The 26,654-nt window shown below is 39.1% G+C and overlaps 2 protein-coding genes across 4 annotated transcripts in view; both read right to left on the bottom strand.

Moving 5' to 3' along the window:
• The window catches only part of TC2N (tandem C2 domains, nuclear), a 271,057-nt gene that overhangs the window by 37,553 nt on the left and 206,850 nt on the right, over nt 1-26,654 (bottom strand). The window lies entirely within an intron of this gene.
• The window catches only part of CATSPERB (cation channel sperm associated auxiliary subunit beta), a 161,634-nt gene that overhangs the window by 55,480 nt on the left and 79,500 nt on the right, over nt 1-26,654 (bottom strand). For all 3 annotated transcript variants that reach the window (XM_050799015.1, XM_050799016.1, XM_050799018.1), the window contains 3 exons: nt 22,194-22,338; nt 7,490-7,644; nt 4,838-4,992 (listed from right to left, as the gene is read on the bottom strand). In XM_050799015.1, the coding sequence (XP_050654972.1) occupies nt 4,838-4,992; nt 7,490-7,644; nt 22,194-22,338 (455 nt within the window). The remainder of the gene's footprint in view (nt 1-4,837; nt 4,993-7,489; nt 7,645-22,193; nt 22,339-26,654) is intronic.

Below are 26,654 nucleotides of genomic sequence, written 5' to 3'. Positions count from 1 at the left end.
ACAAAAGGCAACCACGAGACTTCTGCTTTTGCTTTAAATGCAGAAAGATGCTCTCGAACAAGAAAACAAAACAAAAAGCAGATAAAGTACAAAGTCATGACTTTTGTCTAGCTTGTCAGCGAACTAAGGTCACAAGATAACCAACTAACCTGAAACCCAGAGCAATAAGCCATTCCAGGGAGAGATTGAACACCAGGACAGTGTCACCTGTGGAAGAACATGGGAAGGAGAAACAGTGCTGACCTCAACACAAGCAAGTAAGAGTTAGCTGAAGTTGTGAAAAAGGGCCAAAGGTCAGGTATGTGCTAGCACGTGAGTCTGGAAGTGCTTGGGCACCTGACAAATGGGAGTCTGTACTCACTTGCAGACTCCACTGGCTTCCCTTGAAGGCTCTACCCAAAGGAAAGGACTGGGGCAGGACCGTAGACCAGAGACAGCCACCACTAGTGGTACAGGTAGTTTGTGAGGATCAGAGGTTGGGAGGAAACAGACCTGAAGCATCACCTACTTCCCTGAACCTTCTCTCATAGGAAGTAAAAGCCTTAAACCACAGAAGGTTAGGCATTAGATACTTTTGCACACAGGCCTCAAAAGAGCTGATCAGTGGCTGAGGGTTACGGGGTGTCAGGAGGGTGCTGGTACAGAAGTCCTGCCTCCCTCCCTCATCCTTTTTCTTACAAAGCAAACACTTTTACCTACTGTCAGAGAAGAAGTAAGGGTCCACTCACCCACAGGGCCCAAGGAAAGATATGTGGCAGAGGAGGGAAGGAGGAAATAATAACTTCTATCCCTTAAGAAGAATCAGGAAACTGTCTTGGTCCTAAAATTCTACAAGAACTAATAATTATCTTACTGCTAGAGGAAGAGCACGAAATTCCCACCCAAGATCTATCTAACAGTAATATAAGGCAGAGTTTGGTTGCAAGAGGTAATTTCCATTACCAGGTTTTGGGGTTTTTATTTTCCTTAATGGAACTTGACAAGCTGAGTCTAACACATAAATGCAAGACCAAAAGCCAAGAAAAGGCAGAGGGAGGGGGTTATTCACATATGTTTCATAATTAGAGTCATTTAGTCAGTGTGTCACGGAGAAGACAAATATACCAGTGAAATAGGAGAGAGGACAGGAGCAGACCTATGCATATATGGGACCAGGATATATCACAGGGCAGTGCTGCAGATCAGTGGGGGAAAGGAGGGGCTTGTATGGACAATAGATTACCCACATGAAAAAAAAAAAGGAAAAACTGGATTCCCACTTCACCCTAGACACATCAATTCTACATAGGTAAAATTGAAAAGCCGGGCGGGGTCGCTCACACCTGTAATCCTAGCACTTTGGACAGCCAAGGTGGGCAGATGACTTGAGCCCAGGAGTTCAAGGCCAGCCTGGGCAACATGGCAAAACCCCATCTCTACAAAAAAAAAAAAAAAAAAAAAGAAAAGAAAACAAAAAACCCAAAAAACTGGCTGGGCATGGTGGCATGTGCGTGCCTGTAGTCCCAGATACTCAGGAGGCTGATGTAGGAAGATCACTTGAGCCAGGGAGGTCAAAGCTGCAGTGAATCATTATTGCACCACTGCACTCCAGCATGGGTGACAGAGGGAGACCCTGTTGAAAGAAGGAAAGAGAAAGAAAGAAAGAAAGAAAGAAAGGAAGGAAGGAAGGAAGGAAGGAAGGAAAAGTTTGACATGATTCCAAAACAATATAGGAGAATAGCTACATAAATTGTAGCATATTCATGTGAGTGAATTACAGACCACATACCAATATGGAGTAATTTCAAAAGCATAATGTTATATGAAAAAGGCAAGTCACACATTTCATAAAACTGGTGTTAACGCTCTAAAGCAAAACTTTAAAAGATGTTAACATAAAATCCAAGACAATGCTTGTCTCTGCGGGAGAAGGGTCATGTGGGGGTGGAGGGGAGGCAGGAAAGAAAAAAAAATGCTGCCCAGAAGAACTGCTGAAAGGGTGAAGGGACCCCAACACAGTGATAGAATTCCAAGGGCTGGCAGGGCGGGGGTAGTTGTCACTAGTGGCAAGGGTAGCATTGCCTATAACCAAAGACTCTGGAAGTCTCCAACAGAAGGACTTCTTGTCCCTTTACCTCACCTCTCTTCTTTCACCCAAACTCTGAAGCCTAAGAAAAGACCAGAAGAACAAGGATGAAGGAAGAAAGTGGTGGTTGGGGGAAGATTCCAAGTAAGAGGAACAGCATGCTCAAAGGCCTGTAGGCCAAAAGGAGCAGGATGTGTTACAGAAACCAAAGGAAAACCAGAGTGACTTCACTGCAGTGAACAAAGCAAAGAGGTCACTCAAGAGAGTGGAGCCCAGTCAGTGGGGCTTTTTGAGTTCCAGTAAGGAACTTGGGTGTTATTCCAGGAGAAATCTAGGATTCTCCAAACAAGGGCTCAAGCCCCAGGAAAAAACTCTCTAAATGCTGTATACTCCCCTTTTGTAGACTTAGTCAACTGTAATTACATACTTGTCTGCTTCTGGGGCTAGAATACAAGCTCACGGACTGAGATGCTTGAATGTCATGCTCACCACTCTGTTGCAGCACCCGCCACAGTGCCTTGCTGGTAGTCAGTGTTAAATGTTGATTGGTGGAGTGAGTGAATGGTTCACTCTGCCTTATGTCCTGACTAGCTAGATAACTGCCTTTGGCCTCCTGCGGACCTGAGAACAGTGGGTTCCCAAATTCCTCACCTCCCTAGTTGAAGTTCCACTTGCTATCCAGGTGGCTTTGCTCATATTTCCTGCCTTGAAGATACCCATTCCCTAGTTTCTGTGCAAACAGAGCAAAGTTACTGAGTCTTATCACAGATTGTGCTGTTCTGGTTTTTAAATATTCTGATTCTTAAGAGAATGACCATATGCTTTTAAAAATAATTAGAATATAACAAATTAAGATTAACATTGGTATAATATTAATCATATTAATATGAAAAGATTGAAAAGTGATTCTGTAGGTTTTCTATAGAAAAACACCTACATAAACACAAACTAGCTGATTTGGAACATCACACATACAAGATCCACCTAGAGCAAAAAACAATTCTAGAGATTACTGACACTTTTGTTAGAGACAAAATTTATACAATCCTCATAAGAAAAAATATTGCTGATGTTTGTTATAGTAGGTCTAATTCCCATGTTCACTTCCACTTCTGAGTGAGCTGCCTCACAGTGCAAGGTATTGTTAGCTGTGGGACAAGATATATATTGACAGCCCCAAACACATGTAATATACAGATTCCAACCTGGTGTAAGAATAGAGCCCACCACTTTGAGACAAGGTGAATATCTTAGTCTATCTGGGCTGCTATAACAAAGGTAGGCTATAAACAGCAGAAATTTATTTCTGACAGCCCTAGAGGCTGGAAAGTCTGAGATCAAGGTGCCAGCAGATTTGGTATCCGGTGAGGGTTCACTTTCTGGTTTATAGATGGTGTCTTCTATGTGTGTCCTTCCACGGTGGAAAGGCCTAGCTGGCTCTGTCCTTCAGTCCTTCCAGTGGTGGAAGGGCCTAGCTAGCTCTCTGGGGTCTCTTTCATAAGGGCACTAATTACATTCATGAGGGCAGAGTCTTCATGACCTAGATACCTACCAAGGGCCCTACCTCCTAATACTACCACCTTGAGGGTTAGGATTTCCATATGAATTTTTGGGGAAAACAGATATTTAGACCATAGCAGTGAGTTTCTGGTAATCTGAAATTGTTGAAATTGTTTCTTTTTTAGTTGGTAGATTTGGGGGTTATATAATTCATATTCTTTTTTTGAGACAGAGTCTCACTCTCTCACTCAGGCTGGAGTGCAGTAGCGCATCCTTGGCTTGCTGCAATCTCGGCCTCCTGGGTTCAAGCAACTATTGTGCCTCAGTCTTCCCAGTAGCTAGCATCACATATGTGAGCCACCACACCTGGCTAATTTTTTTATTTTTAGTAGAGATGGGGTTCACCATGTTGGTCAGGCTGGTCTCCAACTCCTGGCATCAACTGATCTGCTGGCCTTGGCCTCCCAAAGTGCTGGGATTACAGGTGTGAGCCATGGCACCTAGCCAGAATTCATATTCTGAATAAGAGTTATTAGGCCTTGAAGGGTTATTGACTTTTACTGATACCTTAGAAGTAAGCATTTCTGAGAATTCTGTGTATTGTTCCATGCAATATTTCATAAAAGATAGTCTCCACTACATCAAATGTGTTAGTCTCTAGGATATACAAGAATTGTCATGTGAGTAAACTCAGTGGATAGGAAGTATCCAGTGTAGTCCAGAATATTTCTGATACTCAAGAAACACATTTTATAGCTTGGCCTGATGGCGCTGATATAAATGGTCCTAGGTTTCTAAAATTGGGGCACCATGCAAGGCATCTTGGAGTCTATAAATGTATTTGGCCTTGTGGGGTGTCAAAAAAAGACTTACTCTATTTGACCAAGAAAATCATTCAAAAAAGTAGGTCCAAAATTTAGATTCTGTTGGCCAGGTGAAGTGGCTCACACTTGTAACCTCAGCAGTTTGGGAAGCTGAGGTGGGTGAATCCCTTGAGCTCAGGAGTTTGAGACCAGCCCAGGCAACATGGTGAAACCCCATCTCTACAAAAAGTACAAAACTTAGCCGGGTGTGGTGGTGTGTGCCTGCAGTCCCAGCTATTCTGGAGGCTGGGGCCAGAGCATTGCTTGAGTCTGGGAGGTTGAGGCTGCAGTGAGCTGTCATCGCACTACTGTACTCCAGCCTGGATGACAGAGCAAGACCTTATTTCAAAAAATTTAAAAAGTAGATTCTAGAAACCCATATGCCATATAAATAAATGCAAATCACTACCCAGAGTGTATCACTTTTCCGTAGTGTATATTGTTGAACTTCTTGCTGTAGATCGTTTCCTGTGGTTCGTTCTCAGGTACGTATGCAAAAAAGATAATTTCATCTAAAGAGGTGTGCTGTGGGGCAAGCGCAGTCTCAAAGCCTATATCTGGAGGCTGGAAACAGAGAAAAGAAAATATTATATTTAAACTACTTTATACTTCAATTATGAAAAAATTCAAGTCACAGATTTATTTCCAGTTCACATAAAAACAATACTGGTATACTTATCAATTGGAGAACTATGTCAACATGTTTTGTTGGAACATCTACGTGTGTGCAAGGGAAGATGTATTTTCCTGTTAAGGAGGAATGGAAGTTCTGATGACTAAGATTTGGTGTAAGATTCCTATGCCCTTCGTGGATGGTTGGAGTAAAAGGGTACATGGAAACTTGACTTACATTGCAGGTGTGTGAGGAGCCCGGAGATGCAGATTTTAGAACTGGGTTCTCATTTGAAGTTTTATTTAGGAAAGAGCTCGTGAAATCCCTGTCCTCACTTGCCGCTCCTGATCTCATGCTAGAGACTCTGGACAGCTGCCGTCTGAGTCTCCCAACTGGCAGCATAAGCCGTTCTCCTTTCTTGACTCACAGATCTCCCCTTGCAGTCTACTCAGGCACTTCTGGCCTAGATTTCTGATCTATAGGTCTTTCTTTTCAACACACCTTTCTCTAATCCTGACCCTGTCCTGCTTGGAGAACTTTCAGGGGAGAGAAGAGAGGTAAGGACCATCCCCAAAGGGGCTGTTGGGGTTGACTTTGTTGCTATGAGACAAGGTGTGGGTGGTAGATTATGCAGACTGGTTGGGGACGCATCCGTCCCATAGTGCCTCCAAGACTCATCTTCTGTCATGCCTTTTTCCCTAGTTACTGAATTTTGGGAATGCACTGAGGAGAAAGGGGAAATAGATGCCAGGAAAATAAATGTGGGACTGAGCCAAATGGCTTGAGGACTCTTGAAAATCACTGAAATGGCTAAACATCTTTAGAATTCTGTATGACACTGTAGCCTGGGAGTGGCAAGTGTATCCTAGGGAAAGTGTATGTAAATCCAATGAAAGGCAGCAGGGTGGCTAAGAGCACAGACCCCGGAGCCAGTTGCCTAGGATAGATGTCTAATCCCAATAACTAACCAGTCTGTCTGTCCCTCACTTTCTTCATAAGTGAAATACAAATAAATAGTTGTTATAAAGATTAAGAGCTCCAACACTGTAATAAGAGGCAATGATTATTTTTATCCAGAGAAAATGCATGCATAGTTTGTGGAGAGGGAAGTGATATTGTTGAGTATGGCTTCATCAAACTTGTCCTAAGTATACAAATACCTGTAGGTTTTTTTTTTTTTCTTTTAATAATTTAAACTTTCACATAAGGGAACTAAGACCCTTTCTACAAATTGTGAAGTTGGTGAAAAATGGAGGTAAATGCTTTTTTTGGGTTAGTTCTACGCTCCTGTCCACATCATTTGCTTTGTATAAATGCAGAATCCACACCCCAGACGTGGGCAAAGACACAGGGCGTCACATGTGGCATCTTCACTCTCCCATGGAAGTTCCCGCCCTCTTTCTCTATGCAGCGCAGGGAGAGGGGAAGCTAAACACCATCCTCTCAACTGCAGCTGTGGCCTGGCAATTGGAATGATCTGTTAAAACCAGATTCATCTTTTGTTCCATCTCCTTGAAGTCAAAGGGCAGGTTTTACTAACCCCAGTCAAAAATATTTGATAATTTGCTGATGGTTTGAGAGTGTCCAGTTTTGTAACTGGTGCCCAAGGATGAGCTACCTTCACAAGTAGCATATTACACATTAAACTATTAGAAAAACCTGTATCAAGTGTCATCTGTAAAGAAGATAACTCCTTTTAATGTTGTCACTAGAAAAAGAAACCAGGGGGGCAGGGTTAATAGGAAAGAAGAAAAGTAGACCACAGCTCATGTTCTCTTCTTTTTTTTGAGGCAGGGTCTTGCCCTTTTGCCCAGGCTGGAGTTCAGTGGCACGATCACAGCTCACTTCAGTGGCACGATCGCAGTTCACTTCAGCCTCCACTTCCCAGGTTCAAGTGATCCTCCTGCCTCAGCCTCCCAAGAAGCTGGAACTACAGAAGAATGCCACCACGCCAGGCTAATTTTTGAATTCTTTTGTAGAGCTGGGGTTTCACCTTGTTGCCCAGGCTAGTCTCCAACTCCTGGGCTGAAGCAATCTATCTACCTCAGCCTCCCACAATGCTAGGATTACAGGCATGAACCACGGTGCCTGGCCTCACAATCCATGATTTTCCAGGGCCAACCTTAGGAGGTAGAGAATCATCCCTACCTTGGCTTGGGTTGGGAGTAGTGGTTCTAGCTTAGAATGTCTAGTGGTATTCTGTTGTGAAGATATTTGCATGAAGATATTCTAGGTGGAATTGAAGCTATATAACCCCATATGGGACTTGGAAGAAGATTTGGAGATGTTTGTGGCACATGGAGGTTCTTCTTTTAGTTAAATAGAGCAAACTGCGTTAATGGGTTTGTCCCAAGGAAAATGCTTTCCCATTTTCCCATTATTCTGTGTATCGAATGTGGCATCTATTCTTAAAATAAGGCAAACTGTTTCAATGCATTATATACTGACCTGTCCAAAAAGATTTCTAGAATTTCCAAAGGCTGTGGGTGGTCCACTAGCTTCAAAGTGACCCGGAGTCAGCTTATGTAGGAATCCCAAGTGATCATAGAATAATGTGAAAATTCTCTCAGTAACATTTCCAACTGCACCGTGTCTTCCCATTCCTATTAGGAAATAAAGAGAAGTGTCTTGATACTGATACAATAGAAGTCGAAAAACATTAATATCATACCTTGTAAAGACACCTTCATTTAAACTAAGAGGTGGAAGTAGGGCCCTGAGACTCCTGAATTAGGAAAATGCATGTTAGTTTTTGTTAAGTCCCTGGGAAGTCATTTCCAGACTCCGTGTCACTACAGAATCTGTTCATTGAAGTAGGGGAAGAAACAAACAGAGGGGATGTTTAATTAAGAGATCTAGAGGAAAAGAAGTTAGGTCTCTCTAGCAGTGGTTTCTCTTCCTATTACCAGCAAATCAGATTCCTGAAGAGGTAAAAGGCAGTGAGAAAATGCCTTAGGAAGGCAAGGGGAATCGTCAGTAGACATTGGTCGTTAAGTTATACTGGGATTAATATGTTGAACCAAACTGGGCATGCTGTGGTTCTCTCATCCTTAGGGCGCCACATTGAGAGGCACTGTCAGTAATCAGATGATGCCGCAGCATTCACTTAGCCAAGCAGACACTGGTCCTAAGACAGGGTCCCCTCCCTTGGAAGGAGCTAGAGTGAAAGATCATAGCTCAGGATGAAAAAGGCTAATTTCTGCACACTGCGTCTCACTCAAACCCACCCAGTTAGCTCAGGCTCTCCTAGTTCATTCTACACATTGGAGTGTCCAGGACTCCGTTTTTAGATTTCTTCTCTCACTATCTTTGGAGATCTCATACAGTTTCAGGATTTTAAATCCATCTTTAGATGGATAATTCCCAAATTTAAGTCTACCATCTAGTGCTCTTCCCTGAAGTCTAGGCTTATGTAGCTAACTGCCTTCCAACAGCTTCGTTCGATGTTGGTAGGGCCTCTCAAAGTGAACTCATTCCAGACTGAGCTCCTGATCCTCATGCAAACCTCCTCCAGCCCCAGCCTTCCTCACCTTCATTAATGGCAGCTACATTATTGCTGCTGCTCAGCCCAAAAACCTCAGTGTCATTCTTAATTCCTCTGTCTCTCATACCCTGTATCGAATCCATCAGAAATCCTATTTACTCAAGCCTCATAATATATATAGACTCTAGCCACTTCTCACCTCTGTCACCACTATCACCCTGTACAAGCCACTGTCATCTCTCTTGTGCCTCCTAATTGATCTCCGTGATTCTGCCCATAGCTCCCTTCAGTCTATTCTCAAAAAAGCATCCAAAGTAACACTTTCAAAATGTTAAGTCACTTCATCCACTCCCCTTATCAAAACTCTCCATGGCTTCAACCTCTTTCTCAGTAAGAGTCAAAGTCCTTGCAATGCCCTCCAAGGGCCACCGTGGTCTGAATTCTAGTACCTCTCTGACCTTATCTTCTATGACTTTCTGCAATGCTTACTCTGCTCCAGCTACACGAGCCTGAGGTTGTCTATCTCCACAATTAGATAATCTGTTACAGGAATAGCTGGGCTCCTTACTCTCCAACCTTACACTTTTAATATATTGTTCTTGCTTGTCTAGACTAATTCAGCCCTCCAATACAATGATGAATAGAGGTAGTGGTAGATGACATAGCAAAAGCTTTTGGTGTGTTACTAGAAAATCTGACTGGATATTTGCTATAGCTTCTTTCCCCCCTAGATACTCTTAATCAAGAAGTTACATTCTATTCATGCTTTAATAAGTGTTTGTTTAAAAAATCATAAATGGCTGGGAGCAGTGGCTGACGCCTGCAATCCCAACACTTTGGGAGGCGGAGGTGGGCAGATCACCTAAGGTCAGGAGGTCAACACCAGCCCGGCCAACACGGTGAAACCTCGTCTCTACTAAAAATACAAAAATTAGCTGGGTGTGGTGGTGGGCACCTGTAATCCCAGACAATGCAAATCAGAGCTGCAAATCTTACAGAGGCCTTCCAATGGCCATAACCTCTCAGACGGAGTTTTCTCTCTTTTTCTTTTCCTACCCACTTAACAAGACGACTTTGTTGTATTCCTTGGGGATATGTGTGAGTGTGTATGGATTTACCTCTGATTCATCTTTGTCCTAAGGGTAGAGCCCTTAGGGGTTCTGGTGTATGGTGGGGCACACCATCTATTATTCTCACTACCTGGGTAGACTCAGGGCCATAACTCTTCATTAGTCCGCCAAATTCAAAGTCTAAGTTTGCAGGAATTTGTAAATCTCTTCAGGTCAAAAGGACTTTGGTACTGTGTGCCCTGTTTACCTCTCCAAGTGTATTAGCCTGTTTTCATGCTGCTAATAAAGACATACCTGAGACTGGGTAATTTATAAAAGAAAGAGATTTAATTGACTCACAGTTTCACATGGGTTGGGGAGGCCTCACAATCATGGCTGAAGGCAAATGAGGAGCAAAGTCACATCTTACATGGTGGCAGGCAAGAGAGCTTATGCAGGGGATAAGCTTTATAAAACCATTAGATCTTGTGAACTCCCTTTATAAAACCATTAGATCTTGTGAGACTTATTCACTGTCACCAGAACAGCACGGGAAAGGCCTGCCCCCATGATTAAATTACCTCCCACCAGGTCCCTCCCACAACATGTGGGGATTATGGGAGCTACAATTCAAGGTGAGCTTTGGTTGGGGACACAGCCAAACCATATCACCAAGGTTTTGTTTTCCCTTAGAGTTTGGCCTGGTTGTTTCTATTAGCTTTTCAGGTTATCAATTTAGAAAATAATTTTTCTAAGTATTTTGTTAAATTATTCTCAGCAGCAAAGTGATGCCACAACTGGAAATAGATACTGTGTTCTGTGGATGATGTTCATTGTATCATTACTTATCCAGCTGCCCTATGTGTAACTCTTGACTATACCCACTTCCTCCTATTTCACAGCCAATCCTTCACAAACTCCCACTGGTTTCATTCATAATTTGCCATTGTTTTCTTCATACTTGGGGCCACTTTTCTAATCCGGACCCTCATCATCACACTGAAACTTTTAAAATAGCCACTTATCAACATATCACTTGGCCTAAAATCTTACCTCTTCAGGAATCTGATTTGCTGGTAATAGGAAGAGAAACCACTACTAGAGAAACCTAACTTCTTTTCCTCTAGATCTCTTAATTAAACATCCCCTCTGTTTGTTTCTTCCCCTACTTCAGTGAATAGATTCTGTAGTGACACAGAGTCTGGAAACGACTTCCCTTGGATTTAACAAAATCTTACATTTTCCAGTATATTCCCCTATATGATCTTTCTAAAATACAACTATGATTATATTAATAATCTTTTAATGGCATGATGAAATTCTTTAGCTTGACTCAAATGGAAAACTGGGTTCAGTTTACCTCCCTGCTCTCATCATCAATGAGTCATCCCTAGGAAATTTAGCTGTAGCATACTACATGTGCCCTATATTTCAACACTTAATTCCTCTACATGGAATGTTCCCTTATAGTCTTGTCTTGATCTTCATATATTAAAGATTTAACACTGTCAATTTCAAATGTATTCTACTTTGGCACTTCAGTTGATTTCTTCTTATGTTCCTTATAGTTCATTTTTGTATATTTACATATCTTGTATTATTTTAGAGCATTGATTCAATATGGTATAATTTTACTATTTATATTTTATCACAGAAAGAACTTTGTTTATTGAATACTTTCAGCCTAAAACTCTTGCTCTGTGTGTGAATATGAACATTACTGCCTCTGCTTTCTCTCCCAGTGTGTTTGGCACAGTTGTTCAAATTTTTATTCATATTTTTTTTCTCTCCACTTTAGCTTTAAGTTTTTCACTCCTGGCAATATATTTTAAGATTTTAAAATCCAAAATAAGACTCTGTCTTTAATTGAGAAATGTAGATTACCTCCGATATCTGCTCATTCCCTCATCTGCTTCAGGGCTGCTCACCAAGACTACAATACATGCTACACCACACAACACAACAAATGCTTCACCTGGCACTTCCTATTCACCTATCTCGCCTTTTTTTTTTTTTTTTTTTTTTTCCTGTGTAGCATTTATCTTACATACAGCCTATTTTGGTTTATTTGTTAATTATCAGTCTTTTCTGACAAGTGTGTAAGTTCCACAGGAAAAGAGACTGCTGTACCCTTAGTGATTGGAACAATACCTGGCATATACGAGGTACTCAATCAATGCTGTTGAGTAAATGAATCTGTAAAATTTATGGTGATAACTGCAGACCAGCTCTACTTTTGGTTATTCTATTTTATACTTTGTACATTTTCTGGTATGTCTTCTTTTCTCTTTTTCATGTCTATTTTTATGGGTTATTCTGTCTCCCTTGCTTTAATACATATACACAAACTTAAATGTATATATATGTGTGTGTGTGTAGACATTGTTGCCCCGGCTGCTCTTGACCTCCTGCGCTCAAGCGATGCTCCTGCCTTGGCCTCCCAAAGTTCTGGAATTACAAGTATGAGTCACACATCTAGTCTTCTTTTGTTTTTTAAGACTTGTATTGTACACACTTCTTTTTTTTTTTTTGAGACAGAGTCTTGCTTGTCACCCAGGCTGGAGTGCAGTGGCACGAACTTGGCTCACTATAACCTCTGCCTCCCGGGTTCAAGTGGTTCTCCTGCTTCAGCCTCCCAAATAGCTGGGATTACAGACACCCGCCAGCATGCACATTTTTAAAAATTCTGTGAATGATCACAATAAAGGATTCCAAAAAAATTCCTAATTCCATGTAAAGTTATACTCAGATAAACAGATAGGATTTTGGATTGCCTTTTAGGGATGGCAAAACTTTGGCTTTTTGGTTTTAACTTTTTGTTATTCCTCTTGTATTTTAAATTATTGATTATTTTATCATGCAGTTCTGAAAGTCTCCAACTGTGTTTTTATTTTTTGGTCAATAATATTCATAATTATTTCCTCTGAATCACATGTAGTCAGGTTTTTTCTTATGCTCCCATGAGCTTTTCAGTAGCAAAACTTTGCTGATGTAATTGCTAAGGTTCAATATGCCATATTCTGTGGATAAATATAGCAAGAAATGCTTGTTTCACATGTTAACAGCTTAGGAATTGAGACACGTCTTATAATTGATGTGTCTTACAATCATTGTCAGCCAGAGGGCACTCAAACCATAGTGGTGTGGTCAATTGCCTACTTTGTCTCAGTTATTTATACTGTCATCACTTTAATTGAGCTTCCTAGATCATTGGTGCAATACATGTTGAGTTTTATCGCTGCTTAAAATGCTTTCAAACAAAGTTATTGTGGGTGCAGAGAATAAAACAAAGCAATAGGACCTATATTTATCAGTAAAGCCAGTGTCATGGAAGGAATCACCATAATTTGTTGTAGAAGAATTTTACATTCTCTTTTAGAAAATGAATATGAATATGAATAATGAGTTAAGTTGGTTCCAAATTCTTACGTGAAACTAATTTTTTTGGAGGTTCTATATTAGAATATGCAAACAGTTGCAGCAGAAGAATCTAAGGCTGGCTTGATTTTTGTTTCTTTAAAATTGATTTACATTTTCCATTTCAAATAATTCAGAAGAGTGTTTCTGCTTTTAGTATTGGTTTGTTTTGCTTTTAGTTCAAAAAATTAATGTCATTATTGATTTTGGTTTCCTTTGTTCTTTCTATTTTTTGTATTTATCCATCCATCCATCCATCCACCCACCCATTTCTATCAGAGGGCTATACTATGCCAGGAACTGTAGATAAAAGAGAGAAACATACAGCCACAGTTTTTGTCCATCACTAGAAATTCCTACAATTTTGCAGTTTCTGAATCCTTAGCATCCATATTTATTATTTTAGATTTTCTCCACTTATTTGTTCATTTTATATCTGGGTATGTTTCTATAGTTTATATTTATAATTTTAAATATTTTATAATTTTTATTGACAATTTAGTTTTCTTAGGTGTTATTTTTGCTGTTTCCAACATCTTCCTAGGTCTATTTTGGTTTTTATTTCACAAAATGCACTTTTTATTCTCTATTTGGCCATTCCTCCAGATCCACTCTCAGACTTTCTCCTTCCTGTTTGGTGCAATGGAAGACTGATTTCTATGAATTGCAATCTTTGTGCTGTTTCCAGTTGACTCCTGATTGGGCTTGGCAAATGAAATGCAGCAGCAGGAGTTAAGAAAGGGGAAGGAAACAGAAGTTAAGGTAGTTTTCACCCTCTTTCTTCTTGCTTTGGTGGTGTGGTTCTGTGGTGGCTGTGAGCTTCCTAGACTACACCTCTTAAAGGGTGGTCCCTACTCCATTCCAGCTTTGACTGGGCTTTAGTAATGCCATCTAACTATCTTATCCCTCTAAGCAAAGAGACTGTAACATCTTTCTTCCATTGCAAGTCTCTAGATATTTTAATATCACTGTTGCTCCCTTTAACCATGTCTGCCCTCTGCAAATAGTCTCCTTATAAAGCTTCTTCCGGTAAAACACCTGAGTGGAATTATGTTTCCTGCATAGTCCAAAACTGATAAGGTGTTTTTACTTACAATGTCCCTAGGGCATAGAATATAGAGGTGGAATTCTGGGACTGAGCTGCTTACATACTTAATGAGTGAACAGATGACCACTTATGCCTGGCAAACCATAGCAAGCAAGGGCTTCACAATTACTCAAATTATCTCTGTGGCGAGTGTGGGATGCAGTGTCTGTGGAGGGCAAGACTTGAGGTGGTCCAGTGGAGTAGTTACAGTTGATTACAATGACAACCATGGTTTTTACAAAGATTGTGGGGTAGCATGACTTTCATGGATATATTGGAGGGCTTACAAGAGCAAAAAGAAAAGCTTAAGATGAATATTCAATTCAAGGCCAGAGTAGAGGCTCTGGTAGTCATATGGGAAAAAAATGAACTTCACTTCATAATATATACAAAATTAGAGATTTTACATTTGATCTATATATGAAATCTAAAACAATCAATTTCCAGATGAAAACAGGAGAATATCTTCATAGCTTTGGGATAGGCAAAGAATTCTTAAATAGAATACAAGAAGTAAAAAGTGCTAACCATAAAAGGAAAGATTGATCAATTGAGCTTTCAAAAATTAATAATTTTTGTTCAAAAGATACCATGAAGAAGGTAAATAAGACAAGCCACTAATTACAAGAAGATATTTCCAAGTCATATTTCTAACAAAAAATCATACCCATAATACATTAAAATCTCATAGAAGCAGCAAGAAAAGTAACTCAAATCAAAACTTCATTCAAAAAAGACTTGAAAAGAATTTGCAAAAAAGGATATAAAAATGAACACATGAAAATGTGCTTAACATTATTACTCATGCAAACTAAATTTTCAGTGAAATACCATTAGGCTGGGCGCAGTGGCTCATGCCTGTAATCCCAACAGTTTGGGAGGCCTACATGGGCAGATCACTTGAGGTCAGGAGTTTGAGACCAGCCTGGGTACCTGTAATCCCAGCTACTTGGGAGGCTGAGGGAGGAGAATCACTTGAACTCGGGAGGCGGAGGTTGCAGTGAGCTGAGATCATGCCACTTCACCCCAGTCTGGGCAACAGAGCAAGACTCTGTCTCAGGAAAAAAAAAAAAAAAAAATATGGCAAGAGGCAAGAGGGAGCTTTCTGGAATACTGGAAATGTTCCACATTGTGCTCCTAACAATATTCACGATTACTTTCATTTATTTCACAATCATATGATGCGTGATCACCAGAATCTTAGGTTGACACAGCTGCTGTCTCAACACACGATTCAGACATATAGACCACAAGGATTAATCCTGATACTAACATAAGTTAAACAAAAGCTTTATTGACAGAATAGAGAATAAATAAACTGAGTGGTGAAGATCTGGAGAAACAGAATCAGGATTTTGTGGTCTCTCTTTATCCTCAAACAAGGAAGGACCAATAGAGGAGATTCTACAACTGTAAAACTGCTTTTGCTGGTGAACATCAAGGACAAAATATTGAGGCCTACAAAACCATGCTTTTTGAAGTTATGTCAGAAATCTTCAGAAATTTGTCATTTAAAATCATATCAGAGACTGAAGATCAGAAGAAACTGGTTTTAAACTGTACAATAAAAACTGCTGTGTGTTAAAAACAAACAAACACAGCCTCTGTCTTGTCTTGGTGACAGTGTTTTTCTAATTCCTGTTAGACCTAATAAGATATTTCCAAGTCTACCTCAATCTCAAAACTTACCCAATAATCTATAACAGTTCATTGTTGAGGCAACATTGAGAGAAGGAAGGTAAATCAACAAAATCCTAAAGACTCTCGGTAATACCCTCCTAACAAGTAAGAAGGCACATTGGTCCCTTTTCATGCTGCTGATGAAGACATGCCTGAGACTGGGCAATTTACAAAAGAAAGACATTTAATTAGACTTACAATTCCGCATGGCTGGGGAAGGTCTCACAATCATGACAGACGGTGAAAGGCACTTCTTACATGGTTGCAGCAAGAGAGAAATGAGGAAGAAGCAAAAGCGGAAACCCCTTATAAACCCATCAGATTTCGTGAGACTTATTCACTATCATGAGAATAGTGCAGGAAAAACCAGCCCGCATGATTTGATTACCTCCCCCTGGGTCCCTCCCATAACATGTGGGAATTCTGGGAGATACAATTCAAGTTGAGATTTGGGTGAGGACACAGCCAAACCATATAAGAAGGTGACAGTGGATGAGAAGATATCAAAAGGAAAAGTAAAGGGAAAAATCAAACCCTCATGAGTGAAACCAGGTTTACCACTTTCCAAGGCACTTCACTGCGTTGAGAAAATGGGTCCAAGTCCTATCTAAATGAGGTGAAGCAGATGGGTCTCAAGAATAATTCACTTACACTATGTTAGAGCAAATAGAAGATCTGACCAGTGCTGCATCTTTAATGATGAACTTGATGGAAATAGGAAGAGTGGGAGGAATAGAAGAAGAAGGAAGGAAAAGGGATAAAGAAGGAGGTGGGTGAGTAGAGGAGGGGAGTAGGGAAGATTAGAAAGGGAGGGATTATAGAAAGGAGGCAGAGCAAGATGGCTGAATAGAGCCTCCAATGATTATCCATCCCTGCAGAACATCAAATTGAACAATGATGAACACAAGAAAGCACCTTTATAAGAACCAGAAATCAGCTTGGGTACCAGCTTGGCCACAGTGGACAATGCATGAAGTGGGCTCCTGGGGTCTCTGATTCCAGTACTTGGCTCTTGGGTGGCATTTCTAAACCTGCCCTGGGCCAGAGTGTGGCCACTGCCCTGAAAGGAGAAACCCAGGACTGGCAGCATTCACCAGAAGCTGACTGAAGAGTCCTTGGACCTTGAGTGAATAGCGGTGGTAGCCGGGAGGTAATTGCCATGGGCTTGGGGTGGTGGTGGCCATGAAGAGAGACTGCTCTGCTTCAGGATAAAGGAGGGAAGAGTGAGAAAGACTTTGTCTTGCAGCTTGGATGCCAGCTTAGCCACAGTAGAATAGAATACCACATAGACTCTAAGGGTCTCAACTTCCTTGGCTCCCAGATGGCATCTCTGGACCTAGCTGGGGCTGGGGGCAACTCACTGCCCTGAAGCGAAGATCATAACCCTGGCTGGACTCATCACCTGATGACTATAGAGCTCTTGGGCCTAGAGTAAACATAGGTAGTAGCCAGGCAGTAGGCACTGTGGGCCTTGGGCAAGACCCAGTGCTGTGCTGGCTTTGGGTTTGACCCAGTGCAGTCCTAGTGGTGGTGGCTACAGGGGTGCTTGCATCACCCCTGCCCTAGCTCCAGGCAGCTTAGCACAGAGAAAGAGACACTATTTGTTTGGTGGAAAGTAAGGTAAGATAACAAAAGTCTCTTCTTGGTAATACAGGGAGTTCTCCTGGATCTTACACAAGACCACCAAGGCAGTACTTCTACAAGTTGGCAATAGCCAAAGCATTACTGGGCTTGAGGTACCTCCTAATGCAGATTCAGCTACAGTGAGCAAAGACTTAGATCACAACACTCAAGTCCCTTTGAATACTTGGAAAGCTTTCCCAAGAAGGATAGATATGAACAAGCCCAGACTGTGAAGATTACAATAAATACCAAACTCTTTAATCCCCAGACACCAATCAATGTCCAGAAGCATCAAGATCATCCAGGAGAACATGACCTCACCAAAGGAACAAAATAAGGCACCAGAGACCAATCTTGGAGAGACAGAGCTATGTGACCTTTCAGACAGAGAATTCAAAATAGCTGTTTTGAGAAAACTCAAGGAAATTCAAGATAATACAGAGAAGGAATCCAGCCTATCAGATAAATATAACAAAGAGATTGAAACAATTAAAAAGAATCAAGCAGAATTCTGGAGCTGAAAAACGTAATTGACATACTGAAGAATTATCAGAGTCTCTTAAGAGCAGAATTGATAAAGCGGAATAAAGAATTAATGAGCTTGAAGACAGCCCAGTTAAAAATGCACAATTAGAGAAGATGAAAGAAAAAAGAATAAAAAGGAATGAAGCATGCTTGTAAAATCTAGAAAATCGCCTTAAAAGGGCAAATCTAAGAGTTATTGGCCCCAAAGAGGAGATAGAGAAAGAGATAGGGATTGAACATTTATTCAAAGGAGTAATAACAGAGAACTTCCCAAACTTAGAGAAAGATATCAATATTCAAGTACAAGAAGGTAACAGAACACCAAACAGATTTAAGCCAAAGAAGATTACCTCAAGGTAATTCATTTAATAATGAAACTCCCAAAGGTCAAGGATAAAAAAAGGATCCTAAAAGCAGCAAGAGAAAAGAAACAATAACATACAAAGGAGCCCCAACACATCTGGCAGCAGACTTTTCAGTGGAAACCTTACAGGCCAGGAGAGAGTGGCATGACATATGTTTTTTAAAACTTTTATCCTAGAATGGTATATCTGGCAAAAATATCCTTCAAACATGAAAAAGAAACACTTTCCCAGATAAAAAAAGAAACCTGAGGTATTTCATCAACACCAGACCTGCCATATAAGAAATGCTAAAGGGAATACTTCAAGCATAAATAAAAAGATATTAATGAGCAATAAGAAATCATCTGAAGGTACAAAACTCACTGGTCATAGTAAGTACACAGAAACATACAGAATATTATAACATGTTAATTATGGTGCGTAAACTCATATCTTGAGTAGAAAAACTAAAAGACACACTGATCAAATATAATAACTACAACAACTTTTCAAGATATGTCAGTTTAAAATAATGGGTTATAAGATATTATGGTAACCTAGAATTTAAAAACATACAACAGTTATACAAAAAATAAAAGCAAGAAATTAATAGAAGAATTGATCAAGTGGAATAAAAAATCAGTGAGCTTGAAGACAGAAATTAAAACATGCTACCAGAGAAAATTGTCTTCACTAAAAGGAAGATAGGAAGGAAAGAGAGAAGGAAGGGAAGACCACAAAACAACCAGAAAAAAATTAACTAAATGTCAGGAGTAAGTTCTTACTTATCAATAACAACATTTAATGTAAATGGACTAAACTCTCCAATCAAAAGACATAGAGTGCCTGAATGGATTTTTTTTTTTAAAGTCCCAGTGATCTGTTGCCTACAAGAAACACACTTCACCTATAAAGACACACATAGACTGAAAATAAAGAGATGGAAAAATATATTCCATGCAAGTGGAAACCAAAAAAGAGCAGAAGTCGCTATACTTATATCAGACAAAATAGATTTCAGACAAAAACTATAGAAAGAGACAAAGAAGGTCATTACATAATGATAAAGGGGTCAATTCAGCAAGAGGAAATAAAAATTATAAATACATATACACCCAATGCTGGAGCACTCAGATACAGAAAGTAAATATTATTAGAGCTAAGGAGAGAAACAGATCCCAATACAATAACTGTTGGAGATTTCAACAACCCATGTTCACCTTTGGACGTGATTTTCTCTCTGGACAGGTCATCCAGACAGAAAATCAAATAAGAAACATTGGACTTAATCTGCACTGTAGACTATATGGACCTAATAGATATTTACAGAACATTTCAACCAATGGCGGCAGAATGCATGCTCTTCTCCTCAGCACATAGATCATTCTGAAATAAATAGAATATATGTTAGGCCATCCATATCCATATGCAGAAGATATCCATGTGGAGAAGAATGAAACTAGACCTCTTTCTCCACACACAAAAATCAAATCAAAATGGATTAAAGACTTAAATCTAAAAACCATAAAATGACTAAAAGAAAACTTTGAGGAAACTATCCAGGACATTAATCTAGGCAAAGATTTCTTGAGTAATATCCCACAAACACAGGCAACCAAAGCAAAAACGGACAAATGGAATCACATCAAGTTAAAGAGCTTCTGCACAGCAAAAGAAACAATCAACAAAGTGAAGAGACAATCCACAGAACAGGAGAAAATATTTGCAAACTACTCATCTGACAAGGAATTAGTAACTAGAATATATAAAAAGCTCAAACAACTCAATAGGAAAAAACTAACAATCTGATTTTAAAATGGACAAAAAATCTGAATAGACATTTCTCAAAAGATGACATACAAATGGCAAACAGGCGTATGAAAAGGTGCTCAATATCACTGACCATCAGAGAAATACAAATCAAAACTACAATGAGATTATCATCTCATCCCAGTTAAAAGAGCTTTTATCGAAAAGACAGGCAATAATGAATGCTGGTGAGGATATGGAGATTGTACACTGTTGGTGGGAGTATAAATTAGTACAATAGAGAGTACATTAGTACTATGAAGAAAAATTTGGAGGTTCCTCAGAAAACTAAAAATAGAGCTACCATATGATCCAGCAACCCCATTGCTAGGATATACCCCCCAAAAAGAGATCAGTATATTGAAGAGATAGCTACACTCTCATGTTTATTGTAGCACTATTCACAATAGTGAAGCTTTGGAAGCAGCCTAAGTGTCCATCAACAGATCAATGAATAAAGAAAATATGGTACATATACACAATGGAGTACTACTATTCAGCCATAAAAAAGAATGAGATCCTGTCATTTGCAACAACATGATTGGAACTGGAGGACATTATGTTAAGTAAAATATACCAGGGACAGAAAGACAGAGTTTGCATGTTCTCACTTATTTGAGGGAACTAAATATTTTAAAAATTGAACTCACAGATATAGAGAGTAGAATAATGGTTACCAGAGGCTGGGAAGGGTAGTGGGGCATTATGTAGGGGGAGAATGGCGATGGTTAATGGGTACAAAAATATCATCACATAGAACAAATAAGATCTAGTATTTGACAGCACAACAGAGTGACTACAGTCAATAATAATTTATTGTACATTTTTAAATAACTGGAAGAATATAATTTGAATGTTTGTAACACAAAGAAAGGATAAATTCTTAATGTGATGGATACCCCATTTACCCTGATATTGCACAGTGTATGCCTGTATCAAAATATCTAATGTATCCCATAAATTTATACACCTACTATGTACCCACAAAAATTAAGAATAAAATTTTTTTTAAAAAGGAAGGGAAGAGAATGAAGAAACTAACAGCATGTAAAAGATAAAAAGAATCAAGTTGAGACAAAGCATATCCCAAGAGAAGAGGTAAATTTACTTCCATATTCTGCTCAAAAAATATTAATAAACTAAATTCAACAAAACAAGATCTCAAAGACTCAATAATAGAATGACAAAATAAAATGAAAATGCAGGTCACGAAGATATAGAAATAAATTGAGAATCATGTCCCTTTATCACTCTAGGGTCCTAGGCTGGTTAGCAAAATTCAACTGAGTTGGAAAGGAGTGGGCAACTGTCATTAAGGTCAATCAATATTAACTGTTTTGAGATTTGCTAAAGGGTTCAGAATTACAGCCAGATAGGAAGAATAAATTTTAGTGTTCTATACCACTGGAGGATGGCATAGTTAACACTAATATGTTATATAGTTTCAAATAGCTAGGAAGAGGATATTGAACATTCCCAATACAAAGAAATGATAAATATTTGAGATGACAGAAATGCTAGTTACCCTGATCTGATCACTCTACATTATATGTATCAAAATAGTGCTTTGTACTCCATGAATATGTAAAATCAGTATTTGTTAGTTAAGAAGTACAATTATACTTAAAAATTAGCTACTTCTTTTGCTATGCAAACACTGATAGGAACTATATAGAGTTGATCAATGAAAGCACAAGATTACCAAATGAAAGCGATGAGAGCAGTGTATCATTCACACAACTTCACCATTACTAGTTGTGTGTCAGTTGTATCAGTGTAATCAGCAAAAGTAAGCTAACATTAGGTACTTCAGCAAGGTTGTTGTGAATATCAAATGAGACGATATTTGTAACTTGTTGAGCACAATTGTAGCTTGACAAGTGGCAACTGTTATTATTTGGCTTTTGGGACAGTAAAATGTTTCTGAAATGGTAAATGAGAACATAGCATGGTGACCTAGTGTTGCCTTTCTTTAGGGCTATCCATAGGATACTACTTCTATAGATCCTACAAATCCATCACCCCTAATAGTTTTGAGATCTTAGGATTAGTTAATTAATATGGCAGATTTTTCATATATCTTCTAATCCTGGGCCACATGTAATGCTTACACCAGTGAAAGCAAATTTCTTACCTGCCTTTGTCAAGTAAACCTTTCCACGTTGAGAAACAAAAGTAATAGCTGATGTATGAAAACTATGAAAAGTCTTCTTTATGATATCATTATGAAAGTCAGCTACTAATTGAAAGGTGCTGCCGCCATCGACTGAAAGCCATACCTAAAGGAATAAAGAGATAATACCTCACTAAATAGCTGCCATGCAACAGTTGGCAATTACCTATCAGCCTACATGAGAATAGCCATGTGGCATGATCTTTTCCATATGCCTACATTCATCACACACACACACACACACACACTCGTATGCAGACTCCTTATCTACTTTGTCTACCTTCTATTTCCACCCTAGAGTGTGTATGAAGGTGTCTGTTGCAGAGTAGCAGGTCTACACAATATGCATAGTGATTGTATAAAACAACAAAGTTATTCCTATGATCTCCCAAATAATTCCGTGTTCATAAAAGAATGGAGTGCTGGGTACATTTGGATCTGGGGAGGGGTTTACGCCATATTGACATAATACTTCATGTTCTAGGTGTCTGGCAAATATATATGCAGACATAGTTTGCATGGAAAAGCCCTTGTCATTTGCAAGGGATGTGTCCTGGTACCTTCGTAGATCCTCAAATCACTTATCTCACTGTACAGTTATATTAGTTTATTACTATAGCATCTTAGTTTCTGTATTTCCTCATCTTTAGGTAAGAGTTGTTTGAGGATAAAACAGATCGATTATGTATTAATGATTCCCACTTGCTACCTCCTTTAATAGCCTGAGACTCATTCACATGAAGATTTCTGTTGTTTGGATTTTTAAAAATTAATTTTAATAACAAGTTATACAAGAAAATAGGCTTTTCTTGCATTTCCAACTTTATAAATATGGCTGAAGAGTCTGAGACCACCATCCAAATAATTCTTCTTTTATACCTCATCTGATATAATCAATCCTAGTCTCCTCTATCTCTTCCCAGAGGTAACCAGTTATTCAGTTTGCAAATTCTAAGCATTTACATTCATATGTATGCAGATACCAATAAAATATGTACAGTACTGATTTCATTTTTATGGTGGGGAGGAGAGAAAGGCTTTTAGACTTGGACAGGAAGTACCTTTGACCTGGACTGCTTGCTTACTGGGCCTGAATATTACAAACACACACAGGAAACGTACTGAATACACATAGGTGCTTCTGTTACTCAGGATGCAGCACTCATTGCTGGCATAATACAATCTATGAGCCGAAACATATGGTATGTGGACCTCAATTTTCACTCTTGCTTTGGGCCCTGCAAACATTACCGGTGAGCAGGGAGGTAGTTAGGGTGTCTAAGGAAGGGCACTTTGAACAGTAGGTTCGAACTTGTATCATACTGTACCTGTTGTTCTATAAGTTACATTTGTCATGCAACCCTATGTCTCGGGTCTTTTTATGTTAGCTCATGTGGATCAGCACATTCTTCTACACTGTCCCATAATCTCCAACTTATGGATATATCATACTTGAGATAGTCTACTTTTCCACTAATGAACATTTAAAAGTTGTACCCAAATTTTCAGTGTTGTGAATAGTACTGCAGTGAACATTCATTTATCTGCCTATCTGTACTAATGTCACAGTGTTATCTTTAAAGGAAATACTGAAAAATTGAGTTGCTGAGTCAGATGCTATGCATACATATAAGACAGGGTCTCTGTCACCCAGGCTGCAGTGCAGTGGCATGATCTTGGCTCACTGCCACCTCTACTTTCCCAGCTCAAGTGATCTTTTCACCTCCGCCTCCCAAGTAGCTGGGACTACTGGTGTATGCCACCATGCCTGGCTAATTTTTGTACTTTTTGGTAGAGATGGGTTTTTGCCATGTTGCCCAGGCTGGTCTCAAGCTCCCGGGCTTGGCCTCCCGAAGTGCTGGTATCACAGGCATGAGCCACTGCATCTAGCCACATTTCTACAATTTTAATAGAGACTACCCAAGTGCTCTTCAGTTTTGCTGAACCAGATTATAGTCCCACCAGTAGTGTATGAGAGTATCTGTTTTTCCAAACCTCACCAATACTTGATATGACCAAAAATTTATTTTAAATTTTTACTTATGATCTGAATGAAAAATGACATCTCATTGCATTTTTTCCCTAAATATTTTAAATTATTTGTCTATACATGGCTTATTTATATTTTTCCTTATATTATTTAATAATATAATGAACTGTGTGAACTGAAAACCTATGAATCAGCATATTGCTAGTAATTTACATCTTCCTGTTTCTCCCCATTCCTATCCCTCTACCTTTCCTGTTACATATCCAATATCTTGAATTTTGTGTTTTCTCATTCCCTTGGTATTTAAATTATTTTTAGCGCATATGTTCAAATAACATATTGCTTAATTTTACTTATTTTTGCTCTTTGTAAAAAGGGCTATCCATACCATATATTGTCTTCTATAACTTACTTCTCCTCAACATTATGTGCTTAAATTCATACATGTTGCATACAGCTCAGTTCATTTGCTTTTTCATTTCCATATAAAAGTTCATTAGGTGAATAAGATGTAATTTACTTATTCATTTTCCTATTCACAGACATCTGGATTACTTTTAGTAATTTGATCTTATTACTAGCAGTACCCATGACAAACATTTTAAAATGTCTCTGGATATATGTATTTCCCTTGCTGAAAAGTGAAATTGGTGGGACACAGGATATGCAAATATTCACATTCACAAGATAATAATAATAATGGCAAATTGCTTTCCAGAATAGTTGTAATAATTTACTCTCCCAGCAGCAATATATAAGAAATCTTGTTGATCTACACTTTTTTCAACATTTTGTAACGTCAGAATTAATTTTGCCAATTAAGTATCTGGAAATGGTATCATTGTTCATTCCTGATTTGTATTTCCCTGATTGCTTGTAAACTCCATCATCTCTTCACATATTCATTCCACTTGTTTCCTTTTCTGTGATATGCTCATTTGTGTGTTTTTTCCTTTTTGTTATTAGGTTGTCTTTTTCATATTGCTTTGCAGAAATTCTTTATATATTCTTACTTCTATCATTCTTTCTTAGTTAAATGTGTTGCAAATATCATCTCCCAGTTTGCAGATTGTTGTTTTTCACTTCTTAGGATATCCTTCATGAAAAAGTCTCTTCGTTTTTCTCTCCTTCTTCTTCCTTTCTCCTCCCTCCTCCCTCCTCCACCTCCTTCTCCTCTTCTGCTTCCCCCTCCTCCTTTTTTTAAAAAGAGGATGCAGAGAACTTTCATTGGATAAAAAGTGAAGTTAAGAGACTCTATGATCTGATTTGGGGGCCTAACCAAATGAGAAAACTGACCGCTAAATGGCTGACTTACAAGTGAGCTTTTGGCCATATCACCAGTGTAACTTAGGATCAGTCTTCATTTCCTTTATTATTTTTTATTTTGAATGTTTAACTGGATCCAAATTATAAGTCATTGCCAAATTACTTTGGAAATATCCTTTGTCTTGATTATGTTACTGCATATGGATGGTGCTCAAAATTATTAAAAATTAATTCAGATGTTTTCAATTTTGTGAAGAGATGGCAGATATTTTCTAGGTCAAAATACAAAAGTGATTTGTGATCTAACTATTGGTTATCTTATATTTTTTTCTTTTTTATTGAGGTAAAAAACACATATCATAAACTTTATCATGTTATCCATTATTAAGCATACAGTTCAGTAGTGTTACATATATTTACACTGCAGTGGAAGAGTTCCCCCACACATGCATAGTCTCCCCAATTACTAGCATTCCCCAACAACTGATGAACCTACATTGATACATCATTACCACGCAGAGTCCATAGTTTACATTAGGGACCTTTCTTAGTCTTGTACATCCTATGGACTTAGACAAATGTATAAGGCATGTATCCACCATTGTAGTATGAGACAGAAGAGTTTCACTGCCCTAAAAGTCCTCTGTTCTCGGCCTATCCAACCTCTCTGCCTTCTAATCCCTGGCAGCCACGGATCTTTTTGCTCTCTCCATAGTTTTGCCTTTTCCAGAATGTTATACATTGGAATCATAAAGTTTGCAGCATTTTCAGATTAGTTTCTATCCCTTAGTAATATGCATTTAAGTTTCTTCCTTTTTTTTTTTTTTTTTTTTTTTGAGACAGAGTCTCACTCTATCGCCCAGGCTGGAGTGCAGTGGTGTAATCTTGGCTCACTGTAACCTCTGCCTCCCCAGTTCAAGCGATACTCCTGTCTCAGCCTCCTGAGTAGCTGGGATTACAGGTGCCCACCACCACACCCAGCTAATTTTTGTATTTTTTGTAGAGACAGGGTTTCACCATGTTAGCCAGGCTGGTCTCGAATTCCTGACCTCAGGTGATCCTCCCACCTCGGCCTCCCAAAGTGCTGGGATTACAGTCTTCCACGTCTTTTACATGGCTTGATATCTCATTTCTGCTTAGCACTGAATAATAATCCATTATCTGGA

This window comes from Macaca thibetana, chromosome 7 (genome assembly GCF_024542745.1).
Source record: "Macaca thibetana thibetana isolate TM-01 chromosome 7, ASM2454274v1, whole genome shotgun sequence".
Taxonomy (NCBI): domain Eukaryota; kingdom Metazoa; phylum Chordata; class Mammalia; order Primates; family Cercopithecidae; genus Macaca; species Macaca thibetana.
The sequence above is the reverse complement of the archived record's forward strand: the minus strand, read 5'-3'. Positions and strand labels throughout refer to the sequence as shown.